General features: G+C 38.5%; 2 protein-coding genes and 1 long non-coding RNA gene across 9 annotated transcripts in view; 2 read left to right on the top strand and 1 right to left on the bottom strand.

The window, feature by feature from the left end:
* Window positions 1-21,229, top strand: part of LOC308398003 (glypican-6-like) — a 192,799-nt gene that overhangs the window by 7,031 nt on the left and 164,539 nt on the right. The window lies entirely within an intron of this gene.
* On the top strand, window positions 11,535-16,166 carry LOC308398002 (uncharacterized protein). 6 transcript variants are annotated; one of them, XM_080884359.1, is made up of 15 exons: window positions 11,535-11,683; window positions 11,850-11,989; window positions 12,197-12,422; window positions 12,535-12,610; window positions 12,733-13,013; window positions 13,096-13,131; window positions 13,238-13,311; window positions 13,416-13,493; window positions 13,762-13,967; window positions 14,049-14,148; window positions 14,246-14,408; window positions 14,511-14,617; window positions 14,709-14,853; window positions 14,991-15,117; window positions 15,267-16,166. In XM_080884359.1, the coding sequence occupies exons 1-15, from the start codon at window positions 11,636-11,638 to the stop codon at window positions 15,602-15,604; spliced, it is 2,145 nt and encodes a 714-aa protein (XP_080740485.1). In that variant the 5' UTR covers window positions 11,535-11,635; the 3' UTR covers window positions 15,605-16,166. The 6 variants fall into 6 exon arrangements, with proteins under 6 accessions (XP_080740485.1, XP_080740486.1, XP_080740487.1 ...); XM_080884360.1 differs by having other exon boundaries at window positions 13,093-13,131; window positions 14,736-14,853; XM_080884361.1 differs by having other exon boundaries at window positions 13,093-13,131; window positions 15,300-16,166.
* On the bottom strand, window positions 15,916-19,581 carry LOC308398009. 2 transcript variants are annotated; one of them, XR_013971884.1, is made up of 8 exons: window positions 19,435-19,579; window positions 18,576-19,252; window positions 17,551-17,630; window positions 17,417-17,462; window positions 16,969-17,059; window positions 16,769-16,879; window positions 16,378-16,651; window positions 15,916-16,054 (listed from the first exon to the last, which is right to left on the bottom strand). It is a non-coding gene; the product is annotated as an uncharacterized lncRNA (long non-coding RNA). The 2 variants fall into 2 exon arrangements; XR_013971883.1 differs by having other exon boundaries at window positions 17,551-19,252; window positions 19,435-19,581.

Below are 21,229 nucleotides of genomic sequence, written 5' to 3'. Positions count from 1 at the left end.
GTGAGGGAGATTAGGCTGTGCGCATGTGGACGTGCATCTGCCTGTGTGTGTATTTGCAGCAGTTTAGCCTCACTATCTGGGTGTTTCTTTCGCTTTGCATCTCTATTGTAGTAGAAAATGACAAAACGTGCTTTGTTCTTCATTTGGTGAGACAGATTGTGTGCATGGAAGAGCTAAATGAGTTTGATTGTGAATCCTCCTGTGGTGCTGTTCAGATATGGTGAAAGAATGTCTGACAGTTGTCCTGACCTGAAGAATCTGTCAGCCCTCTGCAGGCATTCATCCCTGAAATGCACAAGGTCTGCAAGCTTTCTGGAACCTTCCTCTGTACCATGTATGGCTTTTTCTTTTCTGAGTAGTGTGAAAAGCCTCCGGGTAGCGTAGGAGCCTGCTATAGCGCTTTTTCCAGTTTTCAATCAACTGCTGGCCTAAATCAGTAATGGAGGGGGGGATTAAGAATCTCTACCCTCTCAAGCCTTGAGAGGAACTAGAAAATAAGCAGTGTGGGGTGTGACTGAACGTTTGGAGCAGAGACAAAAGAAAATTAGCATTAATTGATGATTAATGAAATAAAGCTTTCCTTGTAATGGAGAGCATTATCGAGTAACCACGTGTTGAAATGATAGCGAGACTGGCTCTGGGATACAAGAAGGAAGTTTGAACTTGAAGGATTAGTGATGTTTTGTGGTATTTGTGTGCATTTTGCACTGTTGAAAAGTATTCTCTAAACTAAACTGTCACACAACGTCACACGTGGCATTATTCCACTGTGGAAATTGTGCCCCTCTAGGATTCCTCTACCAGTGGGTGAGGGCGCTGCAGGGAAAATAAGTGGGTGTCACATTGTCAAATAATTGGTTAACATTGAAAAATAAGATGTGTTTATACATGATTATATGGCTGCTACCCTACTAGTTTCAGGTTCGACCTAAAGCCATATCAAACACATTGTCTATTACACGGCAAACACTAATCACTTCTATTCTACGCTGTGAGAGAGTTTGTGGCTTTCCTACAATTATTTATTATGTACATTAGAGAACCAGTGCATTCTGTTGTTTTTATTGCCATGGTCTTTCTTTTTACCCACAGAGCCCTTTGCCTCTGGAGGGAAGTCTCTGAATAGAAGTCCCAAGCCTGACACCAATGATAGGGCTTAGTGAGATGAGAGCCACACTGTGCTCTGGGAAAGCCACGTGGGTATATCACATCGAGGTGTCAAGGATGCAAATACATTTCACACTGGGGACTCTTTATTTGTGTTTTTCAGACACAGACATGTACACATGGCTGAGGTGATTTGTTAAAAAAAAAAAAAAAGCCACCCCTCGGAGACTTGGAAGTAAACAAGCATTAAGTACAAATAAACATTGAGTACAAAAATTGTCATGGAAACTTCAGATGCTGTCAACAAATGCAGACAGCGATGGTGTCACAGGCATCACAGAGCTGACAATGACACGCTTGTTGTGTTAAAGATACATAGATGCTGTCTACCCCTCAAAGGCCTCAGTGGTGGCTTAACTGTAGTGAAACCACAGGGGGCTGTTGTATCAAAATCAATAGGGCAGATGCTCCAACATGTAAATGTTTTTCACAACAAAGAAAGCCACAGCAGAACAAATTAATTATGAAAAATAAATATTTCAATACAATAATCACTTAATCGCTGTCGCTTTCTTTCTTCTAACAAAATTAAATTAAAAAAACAAGCATTGAAAAACAAGAAACACATCATTATGTCAGGTCAAGTAAAAAAGTGTCTTGAAATTAGTCTTAAATTCTCTTTATTTATTGTACATTAGCCCAGCGGGCCCCAACCCCCGGGCCACGAGTGGGAAATTGATGGTTTTCAGGGTTTTTATTGGTTTTTAGCATCATTTTTTAAAATCGTTTTTATCGTTAACTCGGTTTCCCTGGGTCTTTTCCTCTGTGTTATGAACAAATCTTTTTTTTTGGTACCGGTACTGGTTTTATTTTGTTTTATTTATCTGAGACACCTTAAAGGCCGGTCCGTGAAAGTATTGTCAGACATAAATCGGTCTGTGGCACAAAAAAGGTTGGGGACTGCTGCATTAGCCCCGTCCTCAATGCTTTTTCAGCATGTTTGTAGATTTTTACTACGAGTCCACGCGTCCATCTGGTGGCAGATAGAGTGCATGCTTAAGGCACTGCTGGATTGGCTTAATTTTTCTGATCTGGATGCTACGCCCATGTTTTTTACTATCTGTGGTAAATACGTTAGGACTTTAGGTAGCCAGAGCCTGGAATGTCAGCAAACAACTGACTTTCAGCTTTAAAGCAATGAGTGATTCACTGTATATTACCCCAAGTAAAGGTGCCTGTTTTATTTCGTTTATACAGTGTTGATTTAACATGCCTGGTGACTTGATTGAAATGTTTTTGGTCCTGATACTTTGTGCTGTCTTTTCCTAGAGTCAGTTTCAGTTTGGGGGAATTAGGTGGCAAAAAAATAAAGGCTTTGTGCTCACAGTCAGCTGCCTGTGTGAAGGTGTGTGCTGCCCCTACTTCTCTCATTCTCAAACCATACAAGAAATAAATAAATAAATAAATAAATAAATAAATAAATAAATGTCATTTGCATTTGTTCATCTAAAAAGTCCTCATATCAGTGTCACTGTGCTGTAATGTTTCAAAAACTGTTATTTGAGTCCATTTCTTTGGTTTAGACACTCTTAACAAAAGATGTGAAACTGGAAGCCCGCGCCTCTCCAGTGAATAGATGTTGCCTCACAAAGCAACAACACAAGAGGATATCACAGTGCCAACCTTGCAACACTCGTGACAATCTGCTGTAAAGTGTATTTTCAAATAGCAGCAGTTGTTAGTCAGCATAAGACATGCTGTTCCAGTTATAAATTAGGAAATTTATACTGATTACACGAGTTCACGACCTAGTTTAGTGTGATCTCGTTTGCAGCTTTGAGGTGGAGAGACTAATTGGAGGTCGTTATTATTTTTATATTAATGCAAATATGTAGAGGGCAGATCTTAACCCTCCCAGTCACATTTGCGGGCTTTAATTATAACATTAAATAATAGGCTTTGCAGTGAAATGCCTTGGGGGATATAATGACACTGTTTTTGTGTCAAAGGTCTGCTCCGTCTTCTTTCACCCCGTGTTACATAATTTCTCGGCCGTATTCCTTTCACACAGAAATATATGAGAGCCGCAATTAAACTGCCCCCAAATTTTTTTATTATACACTTCTGGTAAAATGCTAAAAATCTACACATTAAACTGCCGACAACATAGCAAGAGAGAGAAGATTTCCAAAGAGGTGTTGCAATTTAGATATTAATTAAAATGATTCTGCTTGTCTGAAAAAGCATGTGCAGTTTGATGAGTGTGTTTTAATAGCTCTGGAGCCATCATCCTGAATGTATCATGGCTCTGTATATTGCATTTTCTTCTTTTTTTCCCATAAAATTAGATTGTAATGAGGCATGTTCGATGTACAAGTTGCAACTTGCTAAAGACATCGGATCTCATCTGGAACTAAAGAAGTAGAGGGGGGTGAGCCAACAGATCATTTAAATCCCCTATCCTCATAGCCGTTGCAAATATACAGCTACGTCTTGCAAGAAAAGCCATCTAGGCTGGCTAGACTCATGCCGCTGACTTGAGTGGCGCCACGTGGTGTAGCTTCAGGGAGCCCAGCGATGACAAATGTGACAAGCTTATGTAGTCTTAGTGTTTGTCAGTCAAAGAAGGTTGATAAGGCTTGATTACCAGTACCATCTGCATTAATAGTTTCAGCTCTGCTAATTCAAGTGCTGTTGGAAAGAAGGCATTTCAGAAAGGCTCATTTGGACTGAACAGCCGATGTCTAGTGTTTAAATCTTCTGAACTCCTTAATTTCTTTACCCGTAAGATGAAACAGGTGCCATTGTGATGCTTCTTGGCTCATCTTTGTTCTTTGGCAGCTGCAGGGTGCTAGAATATGAAACGATGCCAGGCTCATCTCTTGCTCCCAGAACCCTGCTGTTTTGTGTCCCCTGTGTAAGCTGCCGGTAAATGAGTGGGCTGGTCAACTCACACCCCGGGGCTCTACCGCGGGCTCTTCAGACCACCAGCTGTTGTGTTTAGGACTGAGTCATGCACCAGTTAGCATGATGAATCCAGAGAATGAGTACAAGGCTTTAACCTCACTGTATGCCTCTTCCTCTTCCCTTCTAGCCTTTACTATTAAACCAGTGTGATAAAATGCACTAAAACGTTGGGAAATAAATACAGCTGTAGAAAGTTCCCACCAAATGTCCTCAAGGTTTGAGTGAGATCTTGTTTGTTTTAGGATTGTTGGTTAATCCCTGTGAAGAAATTGATCGAAGAAGAACATATACACACAGAGAAAATGACTTGAAGGCAGGTCCAGTAAATTAAATCAAGTTAATTCATTAATTGAAGTCAGTTTACAATACTGTTTAAATTTGCACTTGCATCAGTTTATATGGATGAGTTACTCTGATAATATTTAATAAAGTAATTAGAAGTGAGAAGCTGACAGCTTCTGTCGATATCGGAGTCAAAAGTGCGGCTAGTTTCCAGAAGAACTACTTATATTGCCAATACAACTTTAGTATGCAATATATTTAAATTTACAGATAAAAATAATCCAGGAGCAAAGCTACAAATAGTGGGCGGCACGATGGTGGTTAGCAGCATCACCTCACACCGAGTGCGAACTGAGTTTGAATCCATCAGCCAGCTGGGGCCTTTCCGTGTGCAGTCCTCCCTCTGCCTGTGTGGGTTTCCTTTAGATACTCTGGCTTCTTCCTACAGTCCAAAGGCATGCACATTAGGTTATCTGGTGACCAACTATGACTGTGTGTGGGAATGGTTGTCTTTCTTTTTGTGTTAGCCCCGCGGAAGACTGGCAACCTGCCTCTTGTCCCGCCCAATCACAACGCTGAATTGGATAAGTGGATGCATGGTTGTTGCTTACTTTCTTGATAATACCCACTTCCTCAATTTCTCCCTATCAGATATCCAAAGTGATTTACCAATTTTTTATAACCTGGGTTTACAGTGAACAAAGCATCAGCCTCGACCAGGCAGCTATACTCATGTTCTGAAATGAATCTTTACGACGCAGTACTTCACTCCAGAAGGAGTTGTCAACCCTCTGCAAGCTTTCATGTGCCTTATGAGTTTTCTCTCATCTAATTCGTGTCCTCCAGAACAACACTGACATGATGACCATTTATCTGAGCATTAGCTGAAATTAAATAAATAAGCGATTTCAAATTCACAGACACATAATCCTGCAACACCTCTTCTCAAATCCATAGCTTCTTGTGTTCTTTTTTCCTTATACAGTGTTCACTGTAGACTGGTGTAAATCTTGTTTGGAAAATTGGTCACAGCCATTAACTATGCCAGAGGCATGTAGCTATACAATATACTGCAGCTCCACTTTAATAAACTGAATGCATGACTGAAACTACTAGCCATAATATGCACAAAAGTGCTTGACTTATATGATGGGATATTTTTGACATTTATTGGAGAGGTCCTCTAATGCACACTGGTTCCAGATACCAGGTTTGCAGCCGAAGAACTCCAATGCAATGCAAATGCTAATTTAAGCAATAATGAATAAGAAATGGAGTTAAAATGTGTAGAATGAAGGTGCTAGGTGGGTGGAATGCTAAGAGCTCAGCGAGTACTCCTTGTAAATGTGAAGGAATAAATTGTGTTGGGCAAGAGTATTTGAAGTTGCCCACCATGACACTGATAACAACTCCTAGTAACTAGGGCATTATTAAACTGATTTATGGTTCTATCAGCGCATTAAGAACATCGGTTTATGGTTGGAGAAAGGCTGCGGACTTGGTGGAGAGAAAATGTTGATAGAAAGTCAAAGTGTGACCTAACAAGAGCCAAATCACCTTCTTATTGATTTTGAACATAGTACAGTTATTATTTCCCTCATTTACACTTAATTAAAAGAATGAGTTAGTACATAAATCGAATTTGTAGAAAAAGGTATTTACAGTAATTACCAGTATGCAACGCTTTTATATATAAACAAATTGTTGTATGTATATATGGACACTCTTGCAGGAAACACAGAGAGAGTTGAGAGTTTTAAGTTGTTCTACCGTTGCTGCTAAATTGCTTCTCTTTTTCCCACAAAAATTGCTATCTAAGGTTCATGTCAATTTCCTACAATTTGTGATACAGCCTTTTTCATATTTCCAAATCTGCAGTAGCTTCTCATTTAACTAAAATGTTTTTTCAGGTACAAGAACTGGCTAGTACTGATATTTTATTGTGTGAAATGGAAATGCCTCCAGCATGTATCATTGTTTCAGCAAAAGAGTTTTGGAGAAAAAATAAGAAAAGAAAAAAGTGTCCTTTGGGATTTTAACCCAAACAAACACCTGTATTGTGTGGGCATTCAGTAAAAGTACATATTTGATTATAGATGTACTGAACAGACTGTAGATGTAATTACCTCGTCTGTTTTTATTGCCTATCTGCTATGCTGTCAGTTTACATTAATGGAAGCAGAGATAATCACAGCAAAACAATCTGCATATTGTCTTTTTTATTTCATACTCAAAGTGGTTTTTTTTTTATTAGCACACACTCTGATGTTGTATCAAGCACACAGGCTGGGGATAAATGAAGGGCAGAACTGGTAAAAGATTGGCAAAGGCATCATGAAATGATGACATTTCGCTGTGAAGCATATATGTATCTATACATTACTGTAACACAGTCGGTTCTCCAACTTTTTTAAGTTATCTGAAAATTAAAAAATCTTTCAGTAGTCTCCAAGTGTGGTAACATATGGTTGGAGCAATTGTGGGAATTATCTGTGTCATCTTGTTTGGACATATTCAATTTGGGTCTCGAGCCCCTGTGGAAAAAAGTTGAAAGTGGGTGATTTGGGTGATGGAGAGGAGGTCCAGATGGCAGAGCAGCAGTAAGATCAATCATGCTTGATGCATTTTTCCCACTTCAACATGCAGACAGATGTGAGTTAACTCAGTAATTGGGTTTACTTCCAGGTTGTGGATTTCTCTTGACAAGTAATAACACCATAAAAAGAATGTGCAAACATGCTCACAAAAGCTCTTAAGTGTGCATTGTTTGATGTGTTATTCCATCCTACCAAAAAATTACCATCCATCATCTTTCCAGGTTTAACAGGCCACAGAAAAGAAACTGTTTATAGTTAAGTTCATTTTATACATAAAGATGTACTTGCAGGATATAGAATCCTTTCTGCTAATGCCAAGACTAAACTGATGAATCCTGTGGCCGTATAGTACAAAGAAAGAAAACTGGAAAAACAACACATAACTATCCCAATAGTTGGGAATTCAATTTGTTATTAGATTAGCTGTTAGATTCATTAATTATTTGAAGGTTACTACATACACAGTTTCATTTTCAGTGTAAGTAGCAGTGCCTGACTGCAACACTCAGAGTGACCAACTGATGACCCAAAGGTTGAGTGACCACTTTATGATCACAAGACATTTGCACAGATCACCAAGTGGCAGGCAACCTATATCCAAAGGATTGTGGTCCAACTTGTACTGTCTGAAGACATAGATTAGTGAAGGTTAGCTAATAATTGCTAATTCATAAACATAGACAGATTTCCGACACATTGCAATCAGTCTGAGTTAGCTAACTTGTCTGCGATGTGTCTCTTTGCAGTAGGGGACTCGACTCAACTGGTTGTTAAGTGATTTTATTTTGGTTCTACACCTTTTGACTCAGTGTACACTATTATACTATATACTGCCTGGTGCCTACTGTATGTCATTTTGCAGTTAAACCATCATCTTGCAGCAACTACATCACTACTTGTGGAGAAATGTCTCCACAAACCTTATGTACTTGATGTGAATTTCTGTGTAGATAGCAACAGATTTGCAATGTTTACTGATTTATCATAGTTAATTCCCAAATTGCATGTAATTCCCCAATCCTCACCATCTTATTGCCATTTTATTGCTGTCTTAACACAAAATTAAAGTCAAGACAGCAACTGACTGCGATTGGTCACACACCTGGTCCCCATCTTCAAAGCAGCAATTTCAAAGGCAACGAGATCATTGCACTTGATCGCAGTAATTTTGTTCATACCATGGTTTTTCCCTAGTATGAATGTAGCAATCTGTTGCACCATTTGAGTTTTCAAAGTTTGCCAGTACTATCGAGGAAACTAAAGTCATGTGATAGAGAATAGCGGTGGGAATCAGGAAACACTGACCACAGTCTGTCAGCTCAGTGGGAAAAGCAATTTCGATTGACAGCAATATTTTTATTAAAATATGCTACTCAATATCAGCATATGAGTATCTGTTGACAGTTCCAAGATAAAGTCTTCCAATATTTTGCAGTGCACCTGTTTTGTGACCCATACAACAGATTTGAACACAGAATACATTTCTTGACACTTCAGTGTGAAAGTCTGTTAAAGGACAAAGGTTCAGTTATATCCAGTCACTTGAAAATGTCACTTTTGAGAGGCTTCAAACTGCACAATGTGTTTCAGTGTCTTTAATTTCTGAATTTCTAAAGTGTTTCAACTGAAAAATGGCTGAAGGTAATGAAAAATATGATGTAGTGTAGCGTATTGCAGAAAGTGAGCTTGACCCAGTGTATCATCAGGCAGTTGGTAACCCACTTTTACTTTGCATTTTAAATGTTTCTTAGATTGGTGTAGGGATAAAGCCGGTCCCATTACATCCAGAATGCCTTTGATTGCAGTCATTCATTATGCTTATTTTAAAAGTTAACATTTTATCTGGAGTATTAATCCCACAACAGTACGTTAGTTTGCTCAAAGCTATTTTTTCTCGTTTTGAACATTACAGAGGATTCACAAAGTCTTCCATCATTCAACGACCTTTAATTCTGTTTGCAAGTTGGATTGAGCTTTATTTTGCCCTCTAATGTAGGTCATGTCAGATGAATAAAGGGCCTTTAAAATGTGCCACAGCCTGAATAAAGAAAGTATAGTCAAGGCTCAGATGTGAGAGGGGACCTTAGCTGTACCGGAGTCAATAGATCTCAAAGATAGAGGTGTCAACCTTTCACATGCTCAAGCAGTCTTTTAGCTATTACTGCCCAGTGTGCTGAACCTGGCCTGTGCCATTTAGTATAAATAGAGGGGAGAGAGAGAGAGAGAAGTGGAATGACAATAACCAGCAGTATAACCAGTGGCAGGGACTGAAATTCACAGACACGTCAGTGTGCCTGGATTTGTCATAAATATAAGTGTGCATTTTCTTTGCAGCTTCAATAACCTTTACTTTGAAGGGAGTCTGGTTGTTCAATACATAACATTAACATTTACAGGCCTTTTCATGAAGAGCAGACAAAAGAGTCTCTAATCACACTTTTGATTATTCAGTAATATAGAGAAATATACGGTGATGGAATAATACCTGCACTGTATGTGAGTATATGTATGTTAGGTAGATAAAGGATATATAGTTTCAGGTTATTTCAAATTAAATGACTAGACTTGAATAAATTTGAGTTTAATAAAAACAAAAGTTACTTATTCTTATTACCTAAAGTTAGAGTTAGGATTGGAAAAGTAAGGATGCTATGTAAAAATGTCATAAATTCTAAAAAAATCAAATCATCATCTAACTATTTACTATTCAAAGCAAACATATCATTTTAGTCTTTTTTTAAAGTAGCAGCACATTAAGTAGAAACTTAAATAGGACATCCATGACACAAACGTGACAGTGGTTCAGTATGTAAAAAAGTGAACGGCTGCACTTTTGTGCAGTAATTCTTCATCCACAGATATTAAAACAGATAGATCATTGTGATATATTTTTATTTCCAGTGTGTTGAATGGCTTCCTGGGGTTTGACTGAATGCTTTTTGCCCTGTGTGTGTACTGCATAACAATATACCTGCTGGTATGTAAAGCTGTATAGTAAAGCGAGCGGTGGATTATGAATGGCATCTGTGCTAAAAGCAAAGAAACAACGCTAAAGTCAAATTGCGCTATGGATGACATATGAGATGGAGGCAGAGTAACCTCAGTTGGTGAATTAAAATGTCAAGAGCGTGGACCTGTTTCTGTAGGCCTGCGCTCTCATTCATAGTCAGCGAGTCTCTGTGCACGTTGGTGCTTTATGGCAGCTGGGCTGTAAGAGCAGAGAAGAGCCAATACTCTGGAGGCAGCCTCAATGAGAGTGGAGCTGGAATCTGGTGGTAGATCAATGATAATAAACGTGATTCATTCAAGATGGTGCTTCCTAGTTATCGAGCGTGGCTCTGCTGTGGCGTGAAAACCGCAGTAACTGGCAGCGTCGAAGACACGCTGGAACCTGCTGCAAACAAATCCAGATTTCAGTCTAGGTACGAGTTACTTGTACAGTATCTCCTGTATAGAGCGGACCTAGAGTCTTTCTTGTTAACTGTTTTCTGGCCAGTTAATTTAGAATACATTTCACCCATTCGTGCTACAATAGAGCAGCCATTAATTTCACTTACTGCCTCACTACATCTTTTTATGAATTTTCAGGATGAATGAATACTGCTCTCTCTCTCTCTCTCTTGCATGCTCGCTCTCTCTCTCTCTCGACTTGATGATCTGTTGGCTTGTTTGGCATGGAGCTCTGGCAAGAACCTCCTCACTTTATAAATGCTGGCAAGGGTGGCCAAAAGATGTACCAGATGGCACCACCCATATGCAGTTTGCCCTTTGGCCAGGTAGACTAATGAATCCTTGTGAGAGTTAATCTGGCATTAGACTCTCAGTGGGCGTAGAACCCACACTTTTCCCACAGCTGCCCTGAAATATTCTTGAGATTTTGTGTTTCCCTTGATGTTTTTTTTTAAGCTTTAGAGATAAGCTAAATCTCTTTAGCATTTTAAAATTACTACAGGTGAAAAGTGTGTTACCTATGCAGTATCACCTTTATGATGGACATTTATGGATCTGTCATTGATGTGAGCTATATTGATGGTTCTGGATTTAAATTGTTGAAAAATTTTATTATGCTAAATATAATCATGATATGTAATTATGCCAAAGTAAAACTAATTCCGCTGCCTTATGTTTGAGCTGTTTAAATGTGCTGTGCTTTCGACTAACATCTCCAACTTGACACAATTAAACCGACAGTGCATACTGTATGGCGTTATTTTTGTGCCACTATTCTGAGCGCACGTAAAAAAAAATTGAGCGCACGTAAAAAAAAATTGCAGGTGCAAGTGTTGCATTTTGAGGAGAAATTTATTTTGAGCTTACAAAAGCTGAATTTGAGTGAACAAAATTCATTGCTGCGTGCAAAAAACGTATTTCAGTGTTTGCGCTTATCCATATACACACACAATAGCACCCCCTCTCGCTCAGTTTTTTCATTTGCGCTTGCTCGCAATGTGTTGCTTGCGCTCACAACATTCTCTGCTTCGTACGCTCAACTCTCTGTACACCGTTATAAGTGTGCCACAAAACCAACCAATCACAGACTTGGTTTCAAAAATTCTGATTGGCTCTTACGGTCTCCAATCAGCTCGCTAGCTACTGCTGTCCGGACACCGGAAACACTGTCCACTCAGCCTCGCTTCTTGCAGATAGAGGGATTTTTGATTTACTCTGCAGCTAAAGAAGAGATGGCAGAATCAAACAATGGCTCCAATAATACTACACCACAGTATCAGGTGAGTTTAATTTTTTTTGTGTGAATTTAGTAATTTGCTGTCCTTTCTGTTTAATATGCTGTGAAATTGTAGTTACAGATGCAGCTGTAGAGTTTAAGCTAGCCTTATGGGTAATTACCAGCGTAGTTGTCTTACTGAGGCAGTGTATCCTAATCATGTTTTTTAGGGTAATGGTGCAGTTGAGTCAGCAGTAAGAAATCTGGTGTCTTTGCTGCTTAACAACATATCCACAAATCCTTCAGGGAGGCCAACAGAGAGTGGGCAGCCGGAGCCTAGAAATCTGACTATCCAGCAAGAGATGACAAGGTTTTTGCTTTTTTTGTGTGTTTTTTTTATTTTAACTTTTTGCAATCTTTTCTGTTAAAGTTATTTGGTTTGTGGATTTATCAACATTGATTTTTAAATTAAAATGTGCTATTAAGGACTGATGTCATATTTAATAACTTTATTAAACAATAACCCTTATGTTATGCAACACTGCATTTTTTAAACTCATGCATTTTCATCCCACAGATCATTTCCAGGATATTTCAAATCACACTTGAGCCGTGGTAAAAAGAGATGTTTAACATCTACTAAGCAGCTTGTTAAGGCAGGCAGTAAGACCACAGGCCTCAGTTTTTATTTGCTGTCAAAAAACACATCCTACACACCTTTGCCAGCTGAGGAGCTTGAACTCCTACAAGCTGGCATGGGGAGACAAACAGTGTCTCTTCCAGAAGATGGTGACCATGCAGAGGTAAGTTTGTGTAGTCAGTATTAAAATCAGTCATTGGCAGACGCATTTAGCCTGAATCATATGCCACAGTCCATTTAGTGTTCCATTCTGCTTAACGGTGTTTTTAACTAAGATTTCTAGACTTCTGGAAGAAACCTTTCCAAAAATGGAATATCTTTGTGGAGGATGGCTCTTACATAAGGCAACAGGTTTGTTGTTAATTCAGTTTTTATGTATTTTTTTGGCATTCTTGCGTGCTCATACTGCATTATGATTATGTAGTTGATACTTTTGCTGCTTGATTGTTTATGCTATTTTTCTGTCAATAAAGGTGGCAGTGGTCGACGAAAGCTCACTGTAATTCCACCTGAAACAGAAGGATATTCTGTCAAAACACTGAAAGCTGTGTCAGGAGGTGGCAAATCCACTTTTTACATAGTACCTCTTCAGGAAACATTAGACACATCTCCTCTACCTCCCGACTCACAGCACTTTTCAAAGATGCCAAAGAAGATATGTTACCAGTGTAATGAAGTTATGCCTCTGCAGATGCTTGCAGTACACATCAATACGTGCAAAGGAAAATTCTCTCCTGATGAGACTGATGATGAGGTGAGACAATTTTGATGAAATCAAAATGAGCAATTTTGATTAAATAATATAGTATCACAATTACTGTTTTTTGATTCAGCAGGAATCGGAGTTATGCATTGTGAAAAGCAAATGCAAGGTAAACCTAGCACATTACTAAAAACCATAGTAACTACAATGAATTTTGTATCGGTAATGATCTTTTTCCCACTATGCCTAACATGTACCCATTTTTGGAATTGTAGGTTATTTGTCCAATATGCACTAAGGATTTTCCTGAAGATGAGATCACAGTCCATGCGAGTCTGTGTGGGGATAGGTAATCTTTTTTCAGCCGTTTATGAAAAAATGTTAATCAGTAACAGTCCACGCAAACATATGTATTTTTATTTTATTTTTTTTTTAACTTTGTTTTGTCATCAGCTTTCAATGCATGGTGCCTGAAGAAAATGACCAAACTACAGGGACACCAGCTCAAACTTCAGTATGCACAACAGACAGGTACTTTTTGCTCTATTATAATTCATATACACACTATTATGCAGAACCATTTGTTAAAATTATGTGTAAGATCTTTTACACAATACCTGGGGTTTAATTTCATATAAAACATTTTATGATCACACTACTTTAAATTATTGTTAAAGGTTGTTGCACAGAACATGCTGCAATAATTTCTAATCACGTTTAATGTGGTAGCCTCTTTTAATCTAAAGATGATTATTTTTCTTTGAGAGCTTAGGATGTTTTCTACCCTGTTTTTGTTAAGCGTGGAAGATGTATTGCGTTGCCTTGAACAACAAGTCGACACCACAACAGAATTTAAGTTGTGTGTGGACAGAGAAGACCTTCCAGACAGAGGCATTCTCCAGTGGCAGAGAAAAAAAGCTGCATCTCCCACCAGTGTTCTTAGGGTGGTTTTCATTGGAGAGGCAGGCGTGGATACAGGAGCACTTAGGAAAGAGTTTTTGAGTGGTGAGTTGCCTATTACCTGTTTTGTCCTAGTGTCAATAAATAATGGATAACTTAAAAATGCGGATATTTTTTGTATGAAAGACATGATTTCAGGTATTGAAAGCAGATTCTTTGAAGGACTTGAGAACAAGGGCAAAAACCCCAAGTATTCTCTGACCGATCTTGATAATGAAAACTTCAGGTTGGTTACATACGAGCTTTGTGTATTACATTTAATACGCATCCGATATTTTTGTAAATGTTACCTGAAAATGAATTATAATCATTTGTCTACACAGAACTGTTGGTGAAATAATTGCAGTCAGCCTCGCCCAAGGAGGCCCATCTCCTGCCTTTTTCAAAGAATGGTGCTACAATTTCCTCTGCTCAGGAGAGGTTGATTTCAGCTGTCTGTCTAAGGAGGATGTTGCAGATGTGGAATCTTCCCTGCTCATCCGCAAAGTGAGCACCTGGTTTAGCTCTGGCACATGATATATTATGAGTATGGTGTTTTTAAACACTTTTAACCTTCTGTATTTCCTCTTTCACATTATACATTTCCAGGTTGAAGATGCAGCAGACATACAGTCTCTGATGATGTGGGCTGATGAAATTGTCAGCTGTGGATACACAAACCAGATAAAGATGGATAGTAAGGAAAGCATGATCCGGTAAGGGAGAAAAAATCAGAGAGATCATTAACCCCCCCCCCCCCCCTCCCCAACTAGTTTTTCTTTTTGTTTTTTTATTTTTATTTTTAAGTGCTATTGTCTTACACTCTACAACAAGACTGATTCCAATGCTACAGCAGCTCCGAAAGGGCATGGAACTGTATGGTCTTGTGAACCTGATGGCTGTAAATCCTGAAGCTTGCCACAGTTTGTTTGTTCCTGGGAAAATCCTCAAAGTAAGTATTAACATAGCAGCTTCAGTCTGATCCAAAGACAGTCCACTTATCTGTACTGTAGTTATCCTGTATTTATTTATTAGTTTTGAATGAACAATATATCTATAATATAATCTACTTTATTTCCTTATTTACAGCCAGACGCTGATTTCATTATGATGAGCTGCCAACCACATTTCAGTGAAAAAGGGACATCTAGGGAGAGAACTGAGAGGAAGATCATAAATTTTTTGCAAGATTTCTTGCAGGAGATTGAAGTATCAGGTACTATATAGTATTAGCTGTATATACCTATAGTATTGTATATATACCGTATGCATCTGTTAAATATTTTTGCTTTAACATGCAGGGCACTAGAAAGTATTCTTAGTTGTTAATTTAAAACATTGTAATCCAGATTGCTTTTTATTTAGAAAAGACTTCAGAAACATTTTCAAACATCACAGATGGAAACACAGGCGGTGCAGGTGGTGAAAAATCAGAGTCTCTTGCTGTCCACCATGTGCTCCAGTGGATGACCGGCCAGTCCCATGTTCCCATCCTTCCTGATGAAAAGAGACATTTCAAAATAACATGCAAGTTTGACCATGAATGTAAGGAGCGGCTGGGAGATCACTCCATTTGTTACCCAGTTGTGAGTGCATGCACTTGTACTGTGACTTTTCCAGTGCAGCATCTGGACACTTACACAGTGTTTAAAACCATAATGAGTGCAGCAGTTAAATATGGTGGTGGATTCCACAGAGTTTAACACATTGTTGTCTTGTAATTTGGAAACTAAATGAGTAAAAATGTTTGTAAACATTAGCTGTTAAGATGTTCGTAGCCGTTTCATGAAAATGACAAGACTTCAAAACTTTGTGTAGGGTCCTACGTTGATAGATAATAAGCAAGTGCTTTGTTTGCTTGTCTACTTGTAATCTGAATGTTTTAGCAAAGAAATCCAGTATTTGAGAACTTAAAAGAACGTTGACTTTCACGTCCATGTTAAGTGTCACTGTTGGTTTGACACCTGTAGCAAGAATTGTATGTACAGGTCACGACCGTGTGACTCAGAATGTTCCAAGGGATTAATAGTTCTCTGAAGCCCCTCCAGGGTTTCCTCATCCAGTGGGCATTCAACTTCAGGAACCACAACTGTGCTGTTAGATTCTTCTTGCAGTACAGCACTCTCCCAGTCAATGCCTGGATCCCGAAGCTCCTTCAAATCCACAAACATATATAATGGTCATTATTCCAGAATAGGTACTTTTGGGAGGAATGTTATTTTGTGTAAGCGTTTTTTCCATTAAAATACAACAATTTAAAAAGAATGCCTTTGTTTTCATGTTCTTCTTACTGTAATTTAGATTAGTGGTAATTGATAAGCAAGAATGTATAAAATCACCAGAAGCATCTCCCAGATGTGCTGCAAGTGTTTTAATTTGTTAATTTCAGAAGAGCAGAGTTAACTGCTAACTAAAATTTTGAAATTCAACATTTAAATTAAAAAAAAAAAAAAAAAATCAGATTATGAGCTGGTACCTCAAGTCTCTCGCCCTCGTCCAGCTCTTGTAGATGTCCCATACACCAGAGCTGTTCAGGAGTGAGACCACCTTCTGTCCTGAGGGGATGATTATTCCATCCTCCAACAAAGGTGACAAGATCTGCTCGGAGTCGAGGGACAAAGATGTAGTGGACACCAAAAAGATGAATGACATCTGAAATGTCAAGCAGGCCATCCTCCTCGAGTGAGTGAAGAATATCATGGTACTTGCTAGTGACTGCAATCCAGACATCACGCCAAAGTCGTTCTACTCTGTAAATACATTTGAATTTGGATTTCAGGTATTTCATGCTTCAAATCAATATCAGAACTGCTACAACAATCTACCCATGCAGTCAATAATAATATAAAAAACATCAAAAGACTAACCTCTGATTGTGGACACTCTTTCCAGATATGAAACTCGCTCTCCCTGTTCCTCTTGTGGCAAACATGAAATGTGCAATGTCCAGGTTTTCTACTCCTTGATCTGCCCTAACCCTATGATAAAAATACATTTTTAAGGAATTTTTAAAGTTTTCTTTAATGATACTTGTTGCTAGCATATAAATTAAATCAGGGCATAAAACCTTGATGGCAAGCCGTGAAGCTGGGCTGATCTCAGGCAAAATGAGAATGCAGTTTTGCCCTGTTGTTAGTTGCTGCATCCAAGTACAGGACCTGCAGTAAAAACAAATGGAAAATTAAAGATCTGGTTTCAGATCATGTATAGTTTTTCAGTTAATAATGCAGTTTCATAATAAGTGTTCAAGGAATATTGTACGGTTCTATGTTCATAACCATAATTCAAAGCTTGAGTAGTCTATACATCAATATTGGTAGTACTTATCAAAAAATGAAAATGGCCTTTTAGTTTAACCTTTTTTGGTAAAGAACTGATTAGAAATTTAAAAAAATAATAATTGCAAATCGTCCACTATGTTGGCTTGCTGAATAATTGATGTTCATAAAAAAACAACCTAATAAAGCTCTCATTTCAAAACTACCAAATATTCTACATAACAGTTACACTTTTACCTTCCTTGAGTAGCCATCCACTCCACCAAAGATCACAACATTGTACCTGTTTCAGAGGGAAAACAATCTCACTAAGGCTTGATTTGCAGAACATGTAAGACATTGAAAATAAATTTTTCAGTATGCACACTTGCCACTGACTTAAACTGGACACTTGTTGATAGGTTTGTAGCTTGAACCCATCCGCTGGAACGTTGAAGGCAATATAATTACACTGCAAAGCAAGACACAAGTAGGCAAGCTTCTTCATGTTTCTCGTGCACGGGAGAGAACCGGACAGGCACCGTTCCTTCGTTTGACCCCAGTTGCTCTCGTCCGTTCTCCCGTACCACTGTTCTTTTATTGAGGTTACATGAATATGCATAAGTTCATTAACATATGACGTCTACATACACACAAAGAGTACCTTGCCTGTGTGTGTGTGTGTGTGTGTGTGTGGACTGCTGATCAAAGGGTCAAACATCCTTGGTCAGGAAGAGGGTAGCCTCCCCCTCCCCCTAGATGGTTCATCCTAGATAACACGGTGAGGAAGTCCTGCAGTTCATCTAAACAAAGAGCACTTAGACTAGAACAGACGCAACTACGTTAATCCTACCATAAAACAATAAGACACGGTATGACCTCTCATGCTCCCAAAGTGCTGTCTAATACACACAAAGTTTGCAGACTATCAAGGATCAAAACCTCTACCAATCTACAACTAATTACAAAACTCTAAGCATATATAAGTAAATATTTCTAAGCATAAATGACAATCAACAATACAAATCTAACACTTGTCAGGTGTGCTGAAAATAATACCAACATTTTTATATGTTTATAAGTTCAATGAGACTAAATATTTTAGTTCTCTTGTCATGATTTTTTTTTAAGTTTTCTGGAGCACTTAACATATTATGTGTTGATAGGCTTGTTATCATGGAAAATATCGATATACAAAGTGTAAATAATTGCTCAAGAAAATTTACAATTAACAATATTGCTGGTTTTGTTACACATCCTGTATTCCTTTTACTTAATATTACTCTATCAAGTGCTTTTTAAAATATTATAAATACACTGAAAGACCTATCAGATAAGGTTGATTAAAGCAGATTTAAAGTATAACGTGCATCTTTCTGCCCAACTTGTGTTAGAGCTATATAAGTGGGTATTTTACCTTATTAGCTTGTGATTTGTGTCTATGTGGACCAGGGAGAGAGGGCCTCGCACCGAGTAGCTTCTTCGCACAACACAGCCTAGTTCTGTGATCCGTTTGAAGATCCCTACAGCATCAACTCGATGCATGGAGGCCATCATTCTCCACCACTGAACACGGAGACCCATAGAAACCAAATGTCCTTGAACCATTCGATAGCCAGCATTTGGCATCTGATTTTTGATAGCCGATATGATGTTGTCCAGCTCTTGGTCATTCATTGTGCTGTATGTTCCTCTCACAGACAAGTCAAATTCTTGCATCCTCCTGTAGATTGTTCTTCTTGAAACACCAAGACATTTAGCAATGCAGCTGACTGGCAGCTGAATGTCCAACAAATTCTTGAGTCTTTCTCTCTCTAGTACGATTTTGGGGTGGCCAGGTCCCAGACCAACTTCTGTTTCCAGTTCAATAATGGCCACAGAGCTGATGTTAATTTCACACTGAACCAGATGATGAACGTTTTGTAGAGCCTCTGTAATCTCTGACAGACCGCCTATTTGCTGAGAGAAAGATTCAAACAGAACAAGCTCATGACGAGTCAAGAACTCCAAATAATCCAGATTTAGTGGTTGTTGGTTTAAAGCAGCTTCCAGTTTAGAGAGAAGTCTATGCATCATTTGCTGTCTCAGTATGTCCTGTTAAAAGCAGCAAGGAACATGGACAAGTACAATGAAATGATGTATCTCAGACAAAAATAAACAACCCATAAAACAAACTACATGAGGTACATCATTTTTCAAGTTTGCATAGTTTGCAAATTAGCTAACGTCAGTTATCAAGCGAATAATAATTAACAAAATGATTTTATATTACTTACATGTGGCCGGGACATGCTCTTTTCGTGCTGCTATTCAGTATTCGACGACATAAAAGAGAGCTACTCAAGTATAATTTGGAAAAATTAGTCAGTTGGCATGGTTGTATGATGCAACTACATTCTACTACACCAACAATAGTCTTAAAAAATAATATATTTTAAAATAAAACGATTAAAGATATTATCCGCAAATTGGGGTTTAAGAGATTTTAGCTGGATTTAGCTACATTTCGGACAGTGTTTCCGGAAAGCAGTAGCTAGCCAGCTGATTGGAGACCGTAAGAGCCAATCAGAATTTTTGAAACCAAGTCTGTGATTGGTTGGTTTTGTGGCACACTTATAACGGTGTACAGAGAGTTGAGCGTACGAAGCAGAGAATGTTGTGAGCGCAAGCAACACATTGCGAGCAAGCGCAAATGAAAAAACTGAGCGAGAGGGGGTGCTATTGTGTGTGTATATGGATAAGCGCAAACACTGAAATACGTTTTTTGCACGCAGCAATGAATTTTGTTCACTCAAATTCAGCTTTTGTAAGCTCAAAATAAATTTCTCCTCAAAATGCAACACTTGCACCTGCAATTTTTTTTTACGTGCGCTCAATTTTTTTTTACGTCCGCTCAGAATAGTGGCACAAAAATAACGCCATAATACTGGAGATGTTGGGAGCACAGGCTCACACAGACTCATGTACTGAACCTGTTGGGGCTCTTAAATCCAGACTGTAGAGGTCAGAGGGGAGAGGCTGAGAAAAAACAGCCCAATAGGCCAGCTCAAACTGTGGAAAAGAAGAATAGTACCGCGATGTTTCGTTTTCTTTGTTGCATCAGATTCTTCGCATAATGCGATCTACTATGTTGAAGTGGATGCCTCAGGACCTCCTTAACTTCAGCTTTGATGCTTTATCCTCAGGTTTTCCTTTGAAGGCTTATCATGAGTTGGCAAAGTGACTGAGACTAATCGAAATTCATCTGGGCAGGCTATGACTATTGAGGTCCCCCACCTTGTAGCACAACAACACAATATACAAACTCACCCACCGGAAGACCAAGCAGATCGGTTACTGAGCAAACACCAGTGAGGGTTGCATGCTCATGTGTGCCTCTGTCCACTATCTACTTTACACCATTGCTTTGCATTGAGCCAAACATTTCTTTTCAGTTTTCCCCACTGGCCTTGATATTTGTTTACTTTCTGTCTATGAAGAAAAAGGAGAAAAATATTTCAGCATTACAGCCCAGGTTTTGTAAATACATACTTACATGTAAACATGTAAGTATGTATTAGGTTTCAAGCCTTAATCTGAAAATCTAACATAAGTAATCAGCTACTCACTGGGGTGTTCTCAAACCAACCAAGCTTTTCAGTAGACACTGTGACTGCCGAATAAGCGGTGGCTACTTGTTGAATTTGGTGTGATTACATGTCATCCTTTAAAATATGCAAACCTGGTTCAAACAGGAATTTGTATCAGCTAAGCATGTCATTTTACCTCCAGCTGATACAGCTGCTTATAATTATGAATAATTTAGCACTTGTCTTCACACGTTGCAAAAAAATATAAACTTATCAATTTATAGAGCGCATCTCTTTTTTTCCTTGACATCCAAAAACAACTTTATAACTAATTTATAACAGAAAATGTCGGCAGTAAAAGAAAAAAGCTGTCATAATAAAGTAGGATGTGTGGAAAACTTCAATAAAATGGTGTGGCTGTCAATAATTTGATACCTCTAGTCAAGAAAACACTTGTATGTGTGAAGACAAATCTTTGTATTTGTTGTGAGGAATGGTTACT

The sequence above is a fragment of the Rhamphochromis sp. 'chilingali' genome, assembly GCF_963969265.1.
Source record: "Rhamphochromis sp. 'chilingali' genome assembly, chromosome: 6".
Taxonomy (NCBI): domain Eukaryota; kingdom Metazoa; phylum Chordata; class Actinopteri; order Cichliformes; family Cichlidae; genus Rhamphochromis; species Rhamphochromis sp. 'chilingali'.
This window is presented reverse-complemented; position numbering and strand designations above follow the sequence as displayed.